Source organism: Octodon degus, unplaced genomic scaffold (assembly GCF_000260255.1).
Source record: "Octodon degus isolate 3935 unplaced genomic scaffold, OctDeg1.0 scaffold00098, whole genome shotgun sequence".
NCBI lineage: Eukaryota > Metazoa > Chordata > Mammalia > Rodentia > Octodontidae > Octodon > Octodon degus.
In genome coordinates this window covers 6,780,428-6,801,676 of record NW_004524674.1, presented here as the reverse complement: position 1 = coordinate 6,801,676, position 21,249 = coordinate 6,780,428, and the positions used below count along the sequence as shown (strand labels likewise).

At 43.2% G+C, this 21,249-nt stretch overlaps 1 protein-coding gene and 1 pseudogene across 1 annotated transcript in view; both read left to right on the top strand.

The window, feature by feature from the left end:
- LOC101575080 (pappalysin-1-like) overlaps positions 1-21,249 on the top strand; it is an 83,575-nt gene that overhangs the window by 51,386 nt on the left and 10,940 nt on the right. The window contains 3 exon segments of the mRNA XM_023723426.1: positions 4,618-4,763; positions 8,734-9,027; positions 16,704-16,896. Coding sequence (XP_023579194.1) covers positions 4,618-4,763; positions 8,734-9,027; positions 16,704-16,896 — 633 coding nt within the window.
- On the top strand, positions 11,905-12,390 carry LOC101571647 (annotated as a pseudogene).

The window sequence follows — 21,249 nt, the reverse complement described above, 5'->3', positions numbered from 1 at the left end:
GAGAAGGAGAAGGAGAAGGAGAAGGAGAAGAAGAAGAAGAAGAAGAAGAAGAAGAAGAAGAAGAAGAAGAAGAAGAAGAAGAAGAAGAAGTAAAGGTGAAGGGGGTCATCTCACCTTTGCCATCTGAGTGCTGGAGTTAGGGGCATTCACCAGTAGTCCTGGAACAACTGGGGAAGCTTTAAAATGGTTGAAATTCAAGAAAAGAGATTGTGAGACAGAAGAGTAAAATTCATAGTTATGGAATGGGGTGGTGGAGAAGGGTTCTTGGGATAAGGAAATCATGAGAACCAGAGTGGCTAAGTTTCAGGAAGAAGAAGAAGGTTGGATGCTAAGGAAGAGGGGAAGGAAACTTTAAAAGCCAAGATAGGGAGAGCCATACGGCAGGGGACTACCAGGTTCAGCTCTATCCCAAGAGCAGGAAGTAGGAAGTGAGGATGTGGACAAGACCTGACACTCCCCTGATATGTGTTTCTCTGGACTGAGCTGTCTCATTCAATCCTGCTGACCTCCCCATGAACTAGCAGACTCGGGGCCTTAAAACAAACTCACCTGAGGTTATGGGGCTGTCTGAGCCTCTCTCACTAACACTGGAACATGAAATACCAAAAGCGCAGTGTTTCAAATGCAGGTGGATTTGCCAGCAGTGTAAGTAAGGATGTTTGACAGTAAGTGTTAGCAACTTTCAATGCGGACATGGGTCCAGCCTAGCTACAGTTACAGAATGAAAAATAAAGGAGACCTACGCAAATCATTTCTTTTCTTCCTCATCAATATTGCTGATTTGATTGTTTCTTCCACTATTGACCTCTTGGGTTTTCTCCTCCAGTTGGCAAAAGGGGAAAAGCCATCTTCAAGGAATAAAGGAAAAGAAATAAATGCCTAATTGTGTTCCAAAAGTCTCCCCTCCCTCTGATGCATTTGAGAGGTACCCAAATCAGTAGGAGGCCCTCAGCCAGTGGAGGGAAAGCTTTCAGCCACAGAGGGCTTTTCTCTTTCGGGTGGGTCCCCAAGAGAGACGAGGAGGAGAGAGGCCAGTGGGGCCAGGGTCCTGACTGCCGGCCATTCATTCCTTCCCTTTGGGAAATGGAAACTTCCCAGAGTATGAGGAAACCCCCTGTGCAAGCCAGGGAGAGTCTCCAACACCCCACAGTTCTGCTTTGGGCTAAGGTGAATACCGTCCCTTGAAAAGATTGGCACTGCAATTATCACTGAATAAACAACCAATTAAAATGTTGTCCCTGCCTTGCCCCACCCTGGGCCCTTCAATCTGAAACCTTCTCATCCCAGAGCAATGTGGTAGAGGTGGCTTGCTCTAATAACATTTGTGTTCTTTGCTGAGAGAACACTCAATGGAAGTGGACAAATCAATTAGGGGGAAAAATGTGCCAAAGGCCGATCCAAGAAAATCTTGGCTGCTTTGTGTTCTCATTCTCCGCCCACACATTATTTCCCTTTCCACCAAGGGCCCGAGTGAGCTCGGAAGTGAGGTGGAGGATGGAGTTAAGGACGTCTGGATGCACCCTTGGCCTTGTCACTCTGTGTGCTTGGAACCCCTGTTTCTTAATTTGCAAGATGGTGGTAGATGATAAGAACACCTACATTGGTACGGATGGCCCGGCTCTATCCTAAGCTCCTTACACCTCACTTATTAGCTTCCTTGATGCCCTGAACAACTCAGTGGGTTAAGTACTCTCATCACCTCTCTTCTCTCCAGAAAAAAGAAAAACACTAGAGCACAGGAACTTAAGTCTCTTAGGCAGGGTGGGCCACACATCAAGTGTGAAATGCTGGATTCAGTCATGGCCCTCTAGCTTGCGAACAAGTCATTTCTGCACCAAAGATGAGACATGTCAAATGGTAGAGAGAGATAATATGTACACAAAATGTGATCATAAAATACAGTGAAGTATGAAGGTTTTTTTGTTTATTTATCACAGTAAAAGACACGTCGTTAATCCCATTCATGCTTCACCCTCTCTCTTTGAACTTACCTATCCCCTCATCGAGAAGGATGAGATGTGTTTGAATCAAGGGGGATTGTTTAAGGTGGATTAATAGCAATGTGTCCTTTTAAGCTATGATGATTACAAGCATTTAAATGTACACTGTATTTTAGGTCAGATGCACTGATGACAGAGACTAGCATGCAGCAAGCACTTCATAAATGGCAGGGGCTTCCTCGGTGTTTTCCTCCTCTGATGACAGAGCACACTCGTGAGAATTCCTTCTGAGGGCTCCAGTCTAAGAAGCTAACTGTGGGTAATTGGTGGGGAGGACTCAGCAGAAGGATTTCTGATCAAAGTTAATCTGGTATGGCTATCACTGGAGTTAGCCAATGCCAACCACACCTTTATTTTCAACCCTATTAACTTTTTTTTTTTTCTGATAAACCTGAAGAATTATGGCCATACAAGTGTTTGGTTTCATGAGCATGGACTATCTCTAACATGAGTAGTCAAAAGAATACCTCAGGCATCATCCACATCCTATTTGTTGTTTGTTTTGAGACAGTGTCTCACTGTGTAATCCAGGCTGGCCTTGAACTCATTTATTTTTCTCAGCTTGGCCTCAAAGTAATTTATAGTAATCCTCCTGCCTCACCTTTGGAGTGCTGGAATTATAGGAATGTGCCACTATGCACGGCTGCATATCCTGTCTGAATAGGTTTCAAACCCACAGAAGTGTTCTATATAGAACAGATAGCAGTTACCCATCTTAATGTGCTGGCAAAGAAACCAAAGCCTCAAAATCAGAAACTGCGGGTTAAGATTGATGATTAAATAGTTCAGCTCTTACTTTTCCTAATTTCAATTTAATTTCATCAACACCATTGGATGCTCATTAGGTCTCAAGCACTAAACTGAGGGCTGGGTATCCAGAGCAAACTAAAGTAGCTTCCTTGCTTCCAAGCATCCACAGAAAGAACGTAATCCCAGGACTCTGAGAGACGGAGGCAGTTCCAGAGAAGTAACATAAAAAGCTGAGGCTAAGGGAGGGAGGGTCTTGCAGGTCATCATGGGAAGCTGAACTTTGTTATTCCACAGGCTCTTCTAGTACTCTTAAGAGGGAAAGAGAGGGGACCCATCATTAATGCAGGCTCTGTGGGAATGCCAGGAAGAGACAGTTATGAAAAAGGAAGATGCCACCAAGTAGCTGCATGTCCTTAGCAGACTGTGATGGCCCTCTGAGCCTTGGGAAATGGAGAACGATGCCACCTACATCCTGGCCATTCAAATGACTAAAAGAAACAATCCGTGTAATGATGGAACACATGGGCCCTGAAAAACGACAAGATATCATCACTCACTGATCTATCTGCTCCCTAGGCTGCTTGCTTTCTTATGCATGTAGGAATTTATTTTTTTTAATTTCATTTATTTATTTATTCCATGTATTTGGTACAGGATCTCACTATGCAGTTCATATTCGCAGTGATCCTCCTGTTTTCAGCCTCCCCAGCCCTTGGATTACAGGCTTTTACCACCATGTCTGGCCTCGGTGGCTGGCTCACATGCCTGGGAGTAAGGCCAAAGTGGCATGTGGCACTGGGAATGGAACTCCGGTCCCTGCACTTGCCTAAGCAGGGGCTTAGTCCACTGAGCTATCTCTCCAGCCCTAATTCTTTAATTCATGGATTCATTGCCAACCTTAATCAAAAGTCATCGTCAGATATTCACATGGACTCCTGATGTGTGATAGCAGAAAAATGCAGGGGTGGGGAGATGCGAAAGAAACACTTGGCAGTTAGAAGTATCTCTCTATTTAGAAGATAGAAATGTGCCTTTGGCCGGTCCAGTGAATCAGCAACCCATCAAACAAAGTGTTTCTATTCTTATGAAAGACCTATATCCCCCTTCCCTTTTATGTGCCAATCAAAGTACCTCCAAGCATATTTATGGCACGTGAGATTAATACTTATAGGAGACATGTCAGTCTATCATAACTCCAACCTCCAAATACAGTATCAGCTTCTGGTCCATTTTACACATAAGGAAATGGAGCTTCACTGAGCAAGAAATCATCTGTGAGTGGTGGCAGGATGCCTCAATGAAAAGAAAAGGGGTGTTCAGGCTAGCTAGTACTACTAATCTTGAACCCCATTTCTGCAACTTTGGGTAACCTGTTGAAAGCATTGGCATCAGTGCTGCTCATCTTGGAAACAGAATACCGTTGCCACCTTCAAGGTGAATGTAGATGTGTGGAGCATGCCTTCAATAGTGCACCTCCACGCCAAGACTAGAGTACACATTGTCTCATCCAGTTTATGATCTCAATCTGTACTTTTCTGTAGCTTGTTCTCATTCAATATAGCAGTCTTTAATGGTAGAAATGTTGACTATGGATAAATCTAGTTTCAAAAATGCACCCTGATATTTTTAAGCCAAGCAATGTTTGCAAGTCTCTTAAGATCACAAGGATTTATTTATTTTTCTTAACTGTAAAGTGGGATCATCTTATAATGTTATTGTAGATATTCATTGAAGCGATGTTTATAAAGAGTTTCATGCAGTGTCTGGCACATAATAGCTCTTAATTATTCAGGGAGTACCTGTAATTTGCAGAGTACCTTTTTATGGAAGGTGATAACAGCCAAGGCTATTTTTTTTTCTATTGCAGGGCCTACTTGGATGTTAATGAGCTTAAGAACATTCTCAGACTGGATGGATCGACACACCTCAATATATTCTTTGCAAACTCCTCAGAAGAAGAGCTGGCAGGAGTGGCCACCTGGCCATGGGACAAGGAAGCCCTGATGCACTTAGGTGAGATTTAAAAATTTACTCAGGCAAGATGTCCAGTAAGACAGCAACAAACTTAATAGTGAGGAGGACCATCTCCAGGGTCCAGAGGTGCAAATGGTAATGGGAATGATGAAAAGCCCACTTATTTACTTATTTTACAGAACTTGTTAGCGTAGCTTATCCCATTTTCACCACCAACACATGCTCTGAGGAAGTAGCACAACAGCATTATCCATGTTTTGCTAGTGGAGAAACTCAAACCCAGAGAGACAGGAGGACTTTTTCATGGTCATACCCAAGACAGTGACAGAGCCACCACTAAACTTCAAGTTCCTGACTTTGTACATCAGTTGCTTTCTCTTTATATATTCTACTTCAGTGTTTCTACAAATATCTCAGTCAGTGACCACACTACACTGGCACAGAAAACCTTGGCCTGGCCTTAGAGATACCATGAAGGCATAAGAAAAGGATGGGTCTGTAAGAACTCATTGTTCCCCCATAATTTATCCGCCAACACCATCAGGATTAATTATGCATACCTACACACAAGGCATATGTTTATTATGTAAACCAGTCACCAACAGTCTAAAATGGCAATAATTTCTGACTCAGGCACTGTAAGTAAACATACCAGTCCCATCATTTTCTGTTTTCCACACTTCAGTCCAAAACTATACATATGCCTATTTTATTTGTGCACATTGGAAGTTATAGAATAGATGCAATTATATGTTCTTTTTCAATTGCTATTTTGCTATCTGCATTTGTCTGCATTTCAGATATCTTAAAACTATTCCCTGCACAACTTTCTCAACTGAAAGTCACAGAAGACAAGTACCCTCTGGATTATTTGTACCTCTATAAAGATGGGAGTTTGAATAGTCATATAATATTCCACAAAGGAAGGGCACTGCAAGTGATTTAATTAACCATGTTTCCTTTGGTAGAATACTCACATTCACAACAATGAATACTGAGGATATCTTTATCTGAGAAAGTCAGGGTTCCTTAGAGTGAAGGTGCTGGATGAGTACTCAGATCCCTCTGCTGCCTCCTGCCCCACAACCATCATCCAGGAGCTGTTCTAAATCTGTATCTTGGAAATGAGATTCCTCAACTTCAAATGAAAAGTTCTACTGATTCTAACCACAGACTTAACTCCTTCCAGTCTTCTCAAATGAAATGTGTGTGTGTGTGTGTGTGTGTGTGTGTGTGTGTGTGTTGTAAGTAGAGAAAAATGAAAAGGTAAATATCTAGTTGTTACCGAGGGATTTTTTTTCTCCAAGGAGACATTTGGCAATGTCTAGAGACGTTTATGGAAGTTATAATGGGTTCATACAACTGTCATCTACTGGGTAGGAGCTAGTATTGCAACTAAATGTCCTACAATATCCACGACAAAGAATTACACAGTTTTAAAATGTCAATAATACTCAGATTGAGAAACCCTTAGATAGATGATGGGTAGAATGCTGGCAGACACATACAGGCAGAGACTAGGCAGAAGAAAATGTACAATGCAGGCAAAGTTAAAAGTGTCAACTTATATCATATGCCTACTGCGGTGTTGGGGATCATCATACAGTAAAGCAAAAACATACAATTGCTCTTAGCTATGACTTAGCAGTATGGGCTTTGTTAAATCCCTTTCTTTCCTATGGTCGCAGTTTCCTAAGATTTTAAATAGGGAGGTTAGAATGGATGACATTCAAAGACCTTTCTCAGCTCTGAAATTCTGTGCTATTGGAAAAGAAACCGGAAAGTCCATGGTCAGCGTCTGAAAAGCATTGAACAGCAGACTTCTAAAGTTAGAGAAAAATAGCCCAGATAATTCCATGAATGTTGGAGACTGGCTAAGAGCCAGGAATAGGGGAGGCTATAAATCCATAGCATGTTATAGTATTTCAGGATGATGTCAGGCTCAAGCTATTTCACCTTTAAAGAGAAGCAATGAAACAGGATTTGGGCGCAGTGCTGTCGTTCTGTGGGAAAGGTTGTTGAAGAAGAACAAACAGAGCCAGCCTGGACATTAAGTCTGCTGTCTTCTCACCACCCCCAGAGTGGCCCTGTCCTCCTGTGACCTCAATATGCAAGGTTCATGGAGGAGCGGAGAACCATGAACAGCATGGCAGCTGCTTAGTTGTTTAGGGCTCACAAGAGCTACATTGACTTTCTGATCACAGCACCTTGATGGAGCAGAGCAAACATTGCAGTACACATCACCCTGTCTCCAGCCACTGCCCATCCTGAAGGATGCTGGTCCTAAGGTGTTCCTGAGCAGTAGCCCTAATCAGATTCACTCTATGAGAACCATATTTTTCTGCCCTCTTTTCCTGCTGTTATGCCATGATCCTTGGAAAAAGCTTTGGGTGAGAAGGGGATTATGTTTCATATTATGATTGATCGGAAATAATTAAGATTTTCTGTCGCCATTTCTCTTCCTCCTCGCCTCTGTCTGCTCCCTTTTAACTCCCTCCTGCACATGCACACGCTTAGCCACACAACCTTCCAGAAGGTGTTAGAAGTCTCTTAGCAATTCAGAATTAACAGACTCTGAGCTCCACAAGTGAGCAAACGTGCTACGCCAGTTGTTCAGTCCAAGACCAGTTCCTCCCTGCTTGTTTTGGGCTTTCAAGTCCAAATCAACAAGGTCCTGCATCCTCACCATTCTTTCATAAGATGCCTCTCTGTGGCTAAAGTTTCCACTTGGCATATTCTCTAGTCTAAATGTCAATCTTCCCTTAAACATGTTTGTATTTTAAAAATCCAAACTCCTCCATACCTGCCTGTATTCACCTTTCCTATGCCTGAAATAAATGTGGAACCCAAACCACTGATTGCTTCTGCCGTGTTCTGCTCCACCTCCTCCTCCTCAAGCTGAACAGTGCTCCACCTTCTGGAATATTCTGTGTAGACCACTTCTTCTCCACTAGAGCAGTCAGACAAGTCACTTGGGACTCCAGTTACACGTAGGCTGTGATGCTGTGTATCCGGAATAGAGCTTGAGGGTCTGTATTGCTACCAGTCCCTGGGTCCTCTTCACACTGCTTGCTTTTGTGAGCTGGTATGAAGTTGCACAGCTCATGTAGGTCACATGCTGGTTTTGTTGCTTATCTCCAAATGGTCTTTAGAACAAATACTCAATACACATCTAATGAGATATACTATATTCCATTCCCATGGTAGGCATGAGCAACAGAACACTGATCAAGAGTGCTGGCTTTAGCACTCAGGAATCTGGAGTTCAGATTTCAGCTCCACTGTTACTTTTGATTATAGGTCAGAGACTTCATTCTCTGTGAATCTCTGTTTCCTTGAATCCATATTTCTCTGGTTGAGTTGTGAGGTGACTAACTGGGATTATATTCATGAAATGCTCGGGGCAGCCCTTGAGCACTGGCTTAGGTGAGCACTATTACAGTGGTGAGCACAGCTTGGTGCTGTTCTTCATGGATGTTCTCACTTTGAGGACATCAGACAGGAAACAATGGGATTCTGAGGTGCTAATTAGCTTGTGCAATGTCACGGAGTTAGTGAGGGCAGAACAAGAAGGGAGCCGAGGTTTCCGAGCCCAAGTGAGGCTTTCCCTGGGGTAAGTGCATGTAGGATGTTCACAAAACCACGGGATGCCTTACTTTCTAAGAAAATATTCACAGCAAAAAGGTTCATCAACCTGGAAATCAGAATCCTTGAACTAATCATGCCTCTTTTTAAATACTTTGCAGTTCCATAGGTAAGTTCCTGCTCCTCTTCAGGCATATGAGTTTCATCTGAACAGTCAAACTGATTGTACGAAATGACTTAGAGACTCCTCTCTTCCTGCTGTAAGAGCCAAGGATGCACATCACAGGTGGTAGCAATACTTGGAGCCATGAAGTGCACACTAGAAAAGCCAGTTGTTGTTTCGGTCATCATCCTTTTATCCTTTATGTTTGCATCAGCAAGCAGAGAGCCCAGCTGGGCTAACTCATTGTTTTTCCCTTTGCAGGTGGGATTGTCTTGAACCCGTCCTTCTATGGCATCCCTGGGCACACCCACACCATGATCCATGAGATTGGGCACAGTCTGGGTCTCTACCACATCTTCCGAGGTATCTCAGAAATCCAGTCCTGCAGTGACCCCTGCATGGAGACCGAGCCCTCCTTTGAGACTGGAGATCTCTGCAATGACACCAACCCCGCCCCCAAACACAAGTTGTGTGGCGATCCAGGACCAGGGAATGACACCTGTGGCTTTCATAGCTTCTTCAACACTCCTTACAACAACTTCATGAGCTATGCAGGTAGGGCCCTGTGCTGTGGCTGGCGCTGTCCAATTCTATATAGCACTGGAGTCAGACATGGGCTTCAGTCCCAACTTGGGGTGACCTTGAAAAGATGCTTACCTATGTGAAATCTAAGACAGTTCCTACCCTCAAGAAATAGAACAAAGTCCCTTCCAAGAGCATCAGAGGGCTACAGGGAAGATGCTGCCTCGCAGAGCTCCTCAGAGTTACTTGAGGCAGAGAGCTGGAGCCTAAAGGCAGGAAATGGAAGTAGGAGCCCAGTGACACTTGATGCCTGTGGGTCATCCTTTCTTTGGGTCTCCCTTTTCTCAAGAAAATAAAATCTTTGAATTCGATCTCAAAGATCCTTGTGAGTTTTGCAGCTGTATTTTTCTAAGCTGTTGGATTGTTGAACCTTTTCTATTTAATCCAGGTTTCCCTTATAGAAACATAAAACGCTCACACCCATTTTTACTGTTTTTTTTTCTTTTCTTTTTTTTTACAAAGGAAAAGATAAGATGTCTTTAGTTCTACAAACACAAGATTAATACATGAGATTAGGATGTACTTTTTCTAGTGTCTTTTACCCTAGCTCACTTATAGACTGTCAGTGACAGTGCTAGGGACTCAGCGTTAAGGACTCTAGGATGCCTTGTTCTTCTCTTAGTACCGGGTACATGAAGGCCACTTGAACCCTCTTAGCACCCTTGGCAAGTAAGAACAAGACAGTCCTTCCTCAGGGAAGTTCCCAACTTTCACCACTGGTTCCTTCAGTCAAGTGTCCTTGTCAAATCCACACGACGGCTCATACCGTCAGCTTGAATCCATGTCTTTCTCCACCAGCACAAGAAAATTCTGTGAAAGGAGAGATTGTATCTAATATAATTACTGTTCTCAGACCTAACACAGGGTCTTAATAAATGTTTGATAGGTTGTAAGGAAGAAAAGAGGAAGGAAAGAGGGGAGGAGTAAATGAAGGAGGAAAATATGTAAATGCTTATAATACGTATGTACGAAATTGATTCTTAACAATATTTCCATCCATATAATAATTTATTATTCAGAAAAGTTTTTTTGTGTTGTGCAAATGATTTCATTCTTATCACAAGTCTATGGGATAGGAGTTGTCCCCATTTCACAAACAATATTGAAGACCAGAGTAGTCATTTGCCATAGGTCACATGTGGGAAAATTGAGACACCTGGGTGGCTTTCCCACATGGTCTTCTGCACAGCTAGGACCTGGAGGCCCCCTTCCAACCATAATCATGCTTGAAGCGATCTGTCTGCTGAAGCCCAGAGGATTTGATGGTACCACTGTTTCATCCTGCTTTCCTATTTGGGCGGAAGACATCTGGGTGCCTCTCCAGTGTAAGAGAAGTACAGGCTAGATCTGCCATCTCCTGAAAAGTCAGGGCCTCACTGCTGGTACCATAAGGAGTCTCTCAAAAAGACTAGGTTTCTTAGTATTTCCTCAAAAGCAGATTCCTACTGTGTTCCCACTGGCAACCCCACAGACACTTCACATCCGGTGCCCTGTCCCCTCACACAGCCGTGCTTACGTTCCATCTCTGTAGCACCTTTCCCTGGCCAGCTCAGCACACATGGAAAATAAACAATAACAGGAGTTTGGAAGTTTGCCTGCCTCTTAGGGGCCTACAAGCTGCCACTAGCTACCAGACCCCCATAAACTAAATCTCTCTCTCTCTCTCTCTCTCTCTCTCTCTCTCTCTCTCTCTCTCTCTTTCCGTTTTGCACAGATTAAAGGGTGATTGATTTACTGGTGTTTTTCTAAAGGAACCCCTCAGCTCAGTGACCCATTAACAGCAGAACTAATTCACTGAGCTACGATAACAAACTTACACCCACAAAAGCATCTTCGAGGCGACTACGAGCTTTGAAATGTTTGTTTTCCTTAGGATCTCTGATAGATGAGGTGACGACAGCAGCTGGAGGAAATTCAAAATGCAGGATGGCGTTGGGTTCTCAGGGCTGAGGAAAGTGATGCATGGGGTTCCCTCCTCCAAGAAGAAAGGGCAGAGACACTGAGGCGCAGCTTCTCCCATTTCTTTTCCTTCCTAAGTACGTTTCCTCATACCTGGTCATCAGCAGCCCCATGCAGCAGAGTTTCCTGCGATGGTGACCCCTGTTTATGTCTGTGCCTTCTGATGTGGTGACCACTAGCTATATGTTTCAACTGAGCACTTGAAACAGAGCTAGTGCTACTGAAGACCGAATATTGTGGCTAATTTAAACTGAAAAAGCTGCATGAACCAGTGGCTTCTGTGTTGCTTTTGTAGGTCTCTCATAATCCTCGAATGTATCTGCTATACTAGAAACTGTATATATTAAGTCCTGGACATAACCAGAGAGTTGTAAAGTGTTATTGTTATCGTGTCCATTTTCTAGATGCAGGCAAAGTGGTTCAGGTAGCTTCAGTAGCTCATCTGGGGTCACATACAAAAACTAAAGCAAAAGTTCCACGTCATGCCTCAAATCTTTCTCACTGCATAGCCTCTGTGCTTAGAGAAAGCAGGCAGTGGCAGGTGACAGGGAAAGCCCAACACAGCACCGGGGAAGCTTGTGTGAAGCTGTTAGATAAGACCTTGGCAGGCAAATGGTCAGCGACACCGACACCGACTGCCCCTCCTGAAGAAAATAGGGCATGCGAAGATGGTGCTCAGAGAGTCCAGGACTCTTCAAACACACAAAATCAAAAACAAAGGCAAGGCCATTTCTTGGACGCCGGGTAACTGTGTGTGTGTGTGTGTGTGTGTGTGTGTGTGTGTGTGTGTGTGTGTGTGTAGAGGGGCTAAGTTGGAGTTGGAGGGGAGCGAGAAAATCCACTGGATGTGTGTGGTTTTGAACCTCTGCATTTCTAACCCCGGATCTCAAGATGCATAGTGATTCCTGCCCATTGGACTGTAAGGTTTATGTAGAGAATCTTGGCAACAAGACAGAGCAGGAACGGGCTTTCAGCTATTATGGACCACTTCGGAGTGTGTGGGTTGCTAGAAACCCTCCTGGCTTTGCCTTCTTTGAATTTGAGGATCCCCAAGATGCAGCAGATGCTGTCTGAGAGCTAGATGGAAGAACATTTTGTGGCTGCCGTGTCAGAGTAGAACTATCCAATGGTGAAAAGAGAAGTCAAAATCGTGGCCCTCCTCCTTCTTGGGTCCGGCGCCCTGGAGATGATTATCGTAGGGTGAGTCCTCCACCTCGCCACAGATCTCCATGAAGGAGAAGTTTCTCTCACAGCCAGACCAGGTCTCTTTCTAGAGACAGGAGAAGAGAGAAATCACTGTCTAGAGAGAGAGAACACAAGCTGTCCTGATCCTTCTCTAGGTCTCTCAGACAATCTAGGTCAAATGAAAGAAAGTAGAAGAACAGTTTGCAGGAGAAGTGATGTGTAAGAATTAACTTCACTGATGGGAGTATGCACAGAAAATCCAAGTTTTGTTTGAGACTTCATAAGCTTGATGCATTTTTAAGATGTTTTAGCTGTTCACCTTTGTGTCTTGGAACAGTGACACAACAGTGTAATTCTCTAGTTTGAGATGGATCACATGAGGCATGTAATACCAAGAATTGTTACTTTACAATGTTCCCTTAAGCAAAATTAAATTTACTTTGAACTTTAGTCTTGCACAGACTGAAAATAAACCTCTAAGCTCTGCCTAGTTAAAGTGTGATGTTCTAATGTTCCAGAAACAAACCTGGCAAAAATTGAACAAGACCTGTTTCATAGCTGAGATAATCGTGTACAGGTGTGCCACCAGGTACAGAGAAAGGCCACACGCGAAACTAGGTGAGCGTGGTTTTAAAAATGGAACCGGTCTTTATCCTGGGCAGAGGTTTCCTGGCTGGTATGGAATCAGGAAAATTTCAAGAGTTCACTTCTGCTGGGTCACAGACAGTCCTTCTGTGATGCTGCCTACAAGTACATAGCTGTTTGGTTCTTTTATTTGGAAACCTGAGACATCAAAGAACCAGTGTCCTGCCAGTTTAAGGGTACGTTACATAGCTGAACTTTTGCGTTACTGTGCAAGACTTTTTTCATGCTGTCATTTGTAATATGTTTTGTGAGACTCTTTGGGGTTAAAGTTTTGGTTACAAATTGTTAAAAAAAAATAATAAAATAATGAGGGAAAACCCAAAGAAATCAGACTTCCTCAACCTGTAGACTAGGATGACATTTTCCTGTGTGCTGGAGCCTTTTAATATGCACACACACTTTGACCCAGAAATCCCTATGCTAAGGAACATACCTGAAGCAAATAACTCAAATAATATGCTTAAAAACTGAGTTATAAGTATGCTTTTAGCATTGTTCATTCCAGGACCGCCCCCAAGATTCAGATAGCAGTTGAGCCTGTGTGCACAGCAGCCTAGGACAGACAATTGGCTTGTTTCTTTGTTTGCTTGCTTGCTTTGAGACAAAATCTCACTGTGTACTTTGGGCTGTCCTTGAACTCACAGCAATCCTCCTGTCTTTGCCTCCTGAGTGCTAAGATTACAGGTGTGAACCACCATGCCCAGCTAAGAATGGACAGTTTCTGACATTAACTTTAAATTTCAAATGTCCTTCTGGTCACCTACAAAATTCTATTACCTATCTATTTTCAAACAGTATTTAAAATTTGAAAAAATGGAAATGACTAATTTTTAATTTTTAGGGGATGGGGAAGTGTCTACAGGGTGTTCAGGGTCTCACTACTAGATCAGACTTGTAGTGATTCACCTGTTTACAGCCTCCCAAGAGTTGGGATTACAGGCACATGCCACCACGCCCAGTCTGAAGTGCTGTTTCCGTGTGCCATGGGGGCAGGGCCAGCATGGCAGGCCCTGGGATCAAACCCGCGGGCCCTGAGCCTGCCTGCTTGCAGGCGCTTTAATCCGCTGAGCTATTTGGCCGGCCCTAATTTTTAAATTAAGAAAAGAAAAAATACACTTCTTTAGGGAAGAAAACAAAATAAATCAGAAGTTTACAGAGAGGAATAATCTTTGCTGCTTTTCAACCAAACACATCTTGGTAAATGTTTTATGTGCCCCAGTTCACCAAATTCTCACAAATAGTCTGAGGTCAGAGTTGATTTAAATGTCTCCGATATTACGTATGAGAAAACTGAATCATACACTTACTTTACATTTTGGTAGTACTGATTAGTGTTTTATTCTGTGGTTGTGACTTAAATTACATAGCTGGTCTCTAATTATTAGGCAGATATGTCAGCTTTGATAGCATAATAATAACTGATGCACACATATTTTCCCCATATTTATTCAAGGACATTTAATGACTGAATTTGTGAGTGTGGTATGTCTAGCTCATAGTAAATGCACATATGCATATTTTACATGCTGAGTTATTCTGCTTCCAGTTTTCTGACTTTTACCTAAACAAGCACACAAATGAAGGCACACACACGTGCACGCGTGTACACACACACACACACACACACACACACAAATATAAGCATTTGCTGGGTGTTTACTACAAACACTGTTCTTGTAACACATGCTTCTTTATCTTAGCAGTGTTCTGTGACCGCTCTGGGTATTGTCTTTGTCCCCTCTTCCACAGGGGCAAATTGAAGCACTGAGGGCATACAATCCCTTAGGCCTTTGACACCAGAGCCTGTGAGCACTTTTCTCTTTAGCCATTATGCCTCTCTCCTGCATGTAACCTATTTATCAACTCTTCCAAGGTTTTTGAGGTGAGGTACACAGTCCATAGAAACAAAGAAATGATCACCTGATGAGCTGGCCATGATCAGACTGAAATGCTTGCGCTTCAGGTAATGGAGAGCCATAGAATGTGGGGTAGTCAGCAAGTTCCATGGTACACCTTGGTTTGAGAGGATCAGCCCAATTAGCCACACTGACATCACCGTGCTTCTTAAGGGACTTGGGGCTCTTTTTTTCTCCACTGTGTTAAAGCCTTCCCCCAGGGTACCACAAAGGAGTCTGTCAAAGGTTCCTAAGAGGATCTGAGCAGCTTCTGTGTGTAAACTCACTCACACCACTGCCCCTTCCCTCCAAGGTCATGTCCAATTGCCCAGCATCTGCTCCAACTTATTTTCTGTTTGTTTGATAAGAAAAACTGAGTTTATGCTGTAGGATGCCCCATAGTGGGTTTATTTTAAGATCTGGGGAGCAACGTACTCCTTCGTTTGGAGCCCAGCTGCAGAGACCCTGACCAGGCAGACACCTCTGGGGAGGGGTGCTTTTGGAAATCAAGCCAAAACAATGCCTTACTCCACTCCCAGGGCCGCTGAATAACACTGTTGGAGGGAGAAAAGGGAGGCAAGCTTCCTCCCTGGGGGCCAGGTCTTGGGTCACTGCTCTCGGTTCACACTGGATAAAAAAGCAAAAGTGGAGGTCATTAGATCTGAAGACACCTGAGAGATTGTATCGCAATCTCCCTCAGACTCAGAATCGGCCTCAGTTCTGATTTATCAACCACCTGCGGGAGATTCTATCCAGGCAAGGTTTCATTCATGCTCCGAAAGAAGTTCTTACATTTATTGCATGCACAGCCTTGAAACTGGGACTGCCTAGGATTAAATTCTAGATGTGTGTTTAGCTCCATGATCTTGGAAAAGTTGCTTGGCGTCTCCGAGGGTGGCATCCTCCTGTGTACAGTGGAGAAAATACGCACACTGAAATAATGCATGATGGGAGGGACACGATATGTGTGCTTTGAACCTGTTGCATACTTTGTACATACTAGGCATGTGTCCCAGTGATGGTACTGTGAGGGAGAGGTATGGCTTACTTTCGTATCCTGAGCCTCAGCTATGCACTGAACCTCCCCTGTGCCTGGATTTACCTGTCCCTGTCCTGTCTTGTGCTCTCCTCTGTGATGCCATAGTTACGCGGCTGTATAGCTCCCTGTCCTGCACTCCCACAAGTTTCTTGCCTCGTCGCAGCTATGTAATCTGATTGACATCAAAAACCTCTTTCTTCAGAAGCCTTCCTGGCTCTCCCATTTGCCCCCATGTGCTGTCTCTCCCCACTTGATGGTTTGATATGACAGTCTTCATTGGCCGTATAACAGCCCTGACCCATGCAGTCCTGGCCTCGATCTCATAACTGGACAAACTGCTGTCCAAAAGCAGGAACATTTTAAGTTCTATCTTTCCCAACCATCAGCAGAGAGCAGAGTATGTTAGGCACTCAGACAGTTTGTTTTAAAGCCAACATCACTGCATTAGTAATGAGTGAAATGAATGAATGTAAATGAATGAATGAATGAACGAATTGTCAAGGAGCCAGTGGACACATAATAGAATGAATGAGTAAATAAAAAAGTGAATGAATGAATGAATGAATGAATGAGAGATAGTGAAGGAGGGGGAGGAGAGGGAATTCTTGCATTTAGAGCCCCTGGAAAGCAGCTTGTCTTGCCCTTGCCTTCACCATGACCCCTTGGCTGCTCTCTCCTCAGGCTCAGGCACACTTTTCCAGTTCTGTCCACCCTCCCCTTCCTCCTGTTTCCTCTCACCTGTCTCCAGGAGTGATGACTGTACTAATTTGTTCACAGACCATTAACTCTTGAGCATTGGAGGAGGCCACCCTGAGTTGGCAAGGAAAGATGGGGGTGCTGGCTCTCTAGCCGCCGGGAGACATCATCCTTCCCTCGCATGCCTGCCCTGCGGCTCAGTGCTTATCTCTCCCTCTGCCTGCTTGCAGATGACGACTGTACAGACTCCTTCACGCCCAATCAAGTCGCCAGAATGCACTGTTACTTGGACCTGGTGTACCAGAGCTGGCAGCCCTCCAGGAAGCCGGCGCCCGTCGCACTCGCCCCCCAGGTTGTGGGCCATACAGGGGACTCCGTGACGCTGGAGTGGTTCCCACCCATTGACGGTCACTTCTTTGAAAGGTGAGTGTGCCCTGCGCAGTGCCAATCCCCCCTCTCTCTCCTGCCAAAAAGCGGGAAACTTGGAAGGGAAGCTGGCTTGGAGAGGATTTTGTTTTTTCTCTTCCTAAATGGGAACCACATCCCTTCGTACAGGGACTTGTATCTATGACATGCTGTAATTTTGGGGTCAGGGAATAAATGAATGATTGTGCCTGGAAATAAATAAGTAATGATACATATTCTAGTTGACTAAATGTTTAGATTTGCTTTATTATTAGAAACTTGGAAACTTCTATTGCTAAAAGTATCCAGGATGGAGGCATTGGTTTAGTTTCTTAGCTCAGGGGCTAAAATTGGCTCTGTTTGATGGGCAACACCCTTCATATTACACTGTGTAATGTACACATTACATATGAAAGTATATGTGTTGTATGCATTCATATATATGAATATGCATGAAAAATAAATAATCATAAATTTTGTATCCAGTTTTTATTTGGATGACTGAGGAGAGTTTTTTTTAGCATACCAAGGAATAATAAATTTAGGTACATGACACCTCAGTTTTTTCCCTTATCTGTTACAAGTTCTTTGCATGACCTTAGACATGTCATTTTCCTTTGTTCAGGCAAGATTCAGATTCTATGTTATTGTCCTGAAAAATGAATCTGATGATGTCATGGTAGGCAGAATGTGAAGACCTGAATAAATGCGTTCTTGTGATTCCTATCAACATGCAGGTTCCGCGACAAGGTCCAACTTGGTGTCAAACATGTTGAAAATTTTCTTGGGCTCGGTTCTGTGGTAGAGAACCAACCTGCTTTGCAAAACCCTGTGTGCTATCCCTAATACTGTGGGGAAAAAAGAAATAGTTTATGATGCTAGACCACAATACCTGTTTTCATTTTGAAACTTTGCTTTAAGTAAGAAAAAAATGTTATTACCACATCCCGACTCTTCTCGGGATGGCAAAAGGAATAAGTCGGGGTGATAACAGCAAACCAGTATTTCTCTATCGGGGTTCTGTGGCTTTTCAAACGCTCTCTTTGTGATGGACTTCATGCTGAATGCTTTATGTGCAGGGGCTCATTTAATATTCTCAGTAATCCAGTAGAAAAAAGGAATTCTCTTTCTTGTGTGTCAGGTAAGGAGAGCTTTCTGCTGAGAGGTGCTTAGAGGTTTCACAAGGAGCCCACACAAAATGGTAAGGGCTGTGCTCCGGCTCACATTTTGCAATGTCTTGTCTATGACTCCCATGTGTTTTCATTAAATGGTTTCAAAACTAAAGTTATGCAGGAGGTGTTACACCACCTCCCAAGACAGCTGCAAGAAAGGTGGCAAATTGCTCATATTTACAAGTGTGTGTGTTTGTGTATGCGTAAAAATATATTAAGTAAAACCTTCCACAGACACCGCTCAAAAAATGACACACAACGATCCAACAATTACATGGAAAAAAAGAGCTCAACATCACTAATTACCAGGGAAGTGCAAATTAAAGCTACAATTTGGTATCGTCTTACAGGGTTAGAATGGCTGTTATCAAAAGGCCAAAACATTAACGTGATAAGGGAACCCTTGCGCACCCCACTGATGGTGACATTAATTAAAACAGTCATTATGAAAAACAATATGTGGGTTGCTGGGGATACCAAGTACAGAACTGCCTTAGAGTCCTGCAACCTCACTTCTATAGATATACCTAAAAGTCCTGAAGTCAGTATGTAGAGAAGACACTCATGATTCTCACAGTAGCAAGGTATGAAAGCCACCTAACTGTCCTTCATCAGATGGCTGGATGAAAAATGTCATCTATACATATATTTGTGCATATATTATTCAGCCTTAAGAAGGGTGACATCCTTTCAATTACAACAACATGGGTGAGTCTGGAGGATATTATGTTAATGGAAAAAAAGCAGTTGCAGAAAGAAAAATGCCACCTGATTTCATTTATATGTGGAATTTTTAAAAGTCAAACTATGGCTAGGGAGAAGAATTATGGCTACCAGAGGTTGGGGAGGAGGAGGATGGATGGCAAAAAGGAAGACAGTGATCAAAGAGCCCAAACTTTCAGTGAGATGGGAGCGGGACGCTTTATGTGCTGTACAGAGTGTTGATCCCAGGAAGCAACACTACATTATTTCAGAATTGCTGAAGGATAGATTTGGAATTGTTTCACCACAAAAAAAACATGATAAATATGTGGAGTGGTGCATTTGTTAATTTGCCTGATTCAATCGTCTGACATTGCCAGCATATAATAAAATATCACATTGTGTATCACAAATATATAAATTTATCAAGTAAGTTAAAATTTTAATTTAAAAACATATTCAAGCGTGGTACCATGGGAAACATGCTCTAATTTTCTACCTCTCCATGGGTCCCTAAATCTAGAGACTTCCTTTGGCGGCAGGAGTAGGGAAGGAAATATGGTTCCTAGGCTGTCTGTAGAAGCGCTTTCCTTTCCCTGCCCCAGCCTCCGAGCTCACTGGGATCTCAGAGATGGGTTTGGGAAACCTCATGTGACACTTCAGAGAAGATTTCCAGCAGCCGTAGATTTATTTATTTTTTCAGTGGCGTTGAGAAGCCTCAGACTTTCTGGTCAAGCGCTGGCCTCCACTCCACTTAAAAATGGAAGTTTTGTAAATGAAACTTCCTGTGTATGTATTCAATTTGTATTTCATAAAGCAGTTATTGTCCATTAAATAAATACCATCTGATTGTTGGAAACCTATTGGAAGGTTAATTGTTGAGTAATGAGATATGTCTCTACTACATAGTGCCCCCATTTCAATCAATATGTTTTTAATAACCTATAGTCAGTTGGTACTTGAGGCCCATACAATAGCTATTTTGTTCAGTCTAAAATTTCATAACAGAGTTATCATATGTTAAATTAAAACTGACATTTTTGAAACAATTCTAATTAGGGTTAACAACGATGCAGACCATCATACATAGCTAAAGGAAGTTGGCCCACAGGTCCATTAAGTTCTCTGAAGCACTGGAGCTACATTTTATGTATATCCCTGACCCATATGCATGGAATTTACACTTGGTTTAGTTATTAGAAAGTGTACGAGCTTTGATGTCACGTAATTTGTCCGCCCTTCTTTGCTGCCTCAGTCCCAGTGGATGGGACCTTGAGCCAGCTGTCTCACCTCTGCAAACCTTTGAATCTTCTTCCATAAGAGGTGCTAATAGTGCCCCCATCACCTGCCTTTTGTGAAGAATTCACCAAGGTGACCTCTGTGCCAACACAAAAGCATGCTCTACACTCAGGAAATATTAGCTTCTATCCCATGCAACGTTTTCTAGAGCTGTTTAGCTACTTTTAAAATTCCCTTTCCCTGCAAAACCTCTGGTGTTTTCCACGTCATCCATCAATGACAACGACTCGCCCCCGGCCATGCTCATGTCCTCCTGCTGTTCTCACATCTGTGGTCTAAGAGAATACAAGGGTTTCCCTTAAAAAAACATATTCAGATCCTCCCACAGCCTGTGTCCTCACACATGGGCAACTGAATAAATAATTCAAGGCCACCCCTGGTTTTTCTCTTTTATTTTTATCTGTCTTACAAACATGTGTTGACTGGATGGTTTCAGTTATCTGAACAATTGGCTGTGGTGTATTGGAAAGAAGGCTGGGCTGAGAAGCAAGAGTCCTGGGTCTGAAATCCATGCTAATTCATCCATTTCCTCAGCCTTTTCAGCCTTGAGTTGCTGATCTGCAAGCCAAATGAATTCAGCTTTAAAAAATGATTTAATCATTTTCTCAGCATTCACAAAGGTAGTACATAACTAGTGTCATTCCACTTTCAAAGGACAGAAGTCAGTTAATTTCATACAGTGAACACCTTTGAGAAGCACCATCCAATGGAACTTTCTACACAATAATGGCTATGTTTGATACTTGCCCTGTCAAGATGGTAGCCACTATCCAGATATGGCTAGGAAGCACTCAAAATACTAGTGTCATGGAGGAAGAGCACTTTAAAATATATTTAGTTATGATTAGTTTAAAGTTGCATAGCCTCGTGTGACTGGTAACTATAATATTGATGGGCACAGCTGTAGAGCTTGAAGCTTGGACTATTATAAAACCTGGGTAAGAAAGATGACCTGAGGCTGGAGCAATAGTGGTCTAAGGACCTGCCTGGCAAGTGCAAGGGCCCAGGTTCAATCCTTGGTGCCTCATGCTGTGCTGCGAAGCCACAGCAGCCATAGAGCCCAGGCGCACTGAGCTGGCCATTAAATCTGGACGTGGTGGCATGCCTGTCACCCCAGCACTGAGGAGGCTGAGATGGGAGGATCACTGTGAGTTCAAGCTACATAGTGAGATCCTGTACCAAATAAATAAATGAAGAA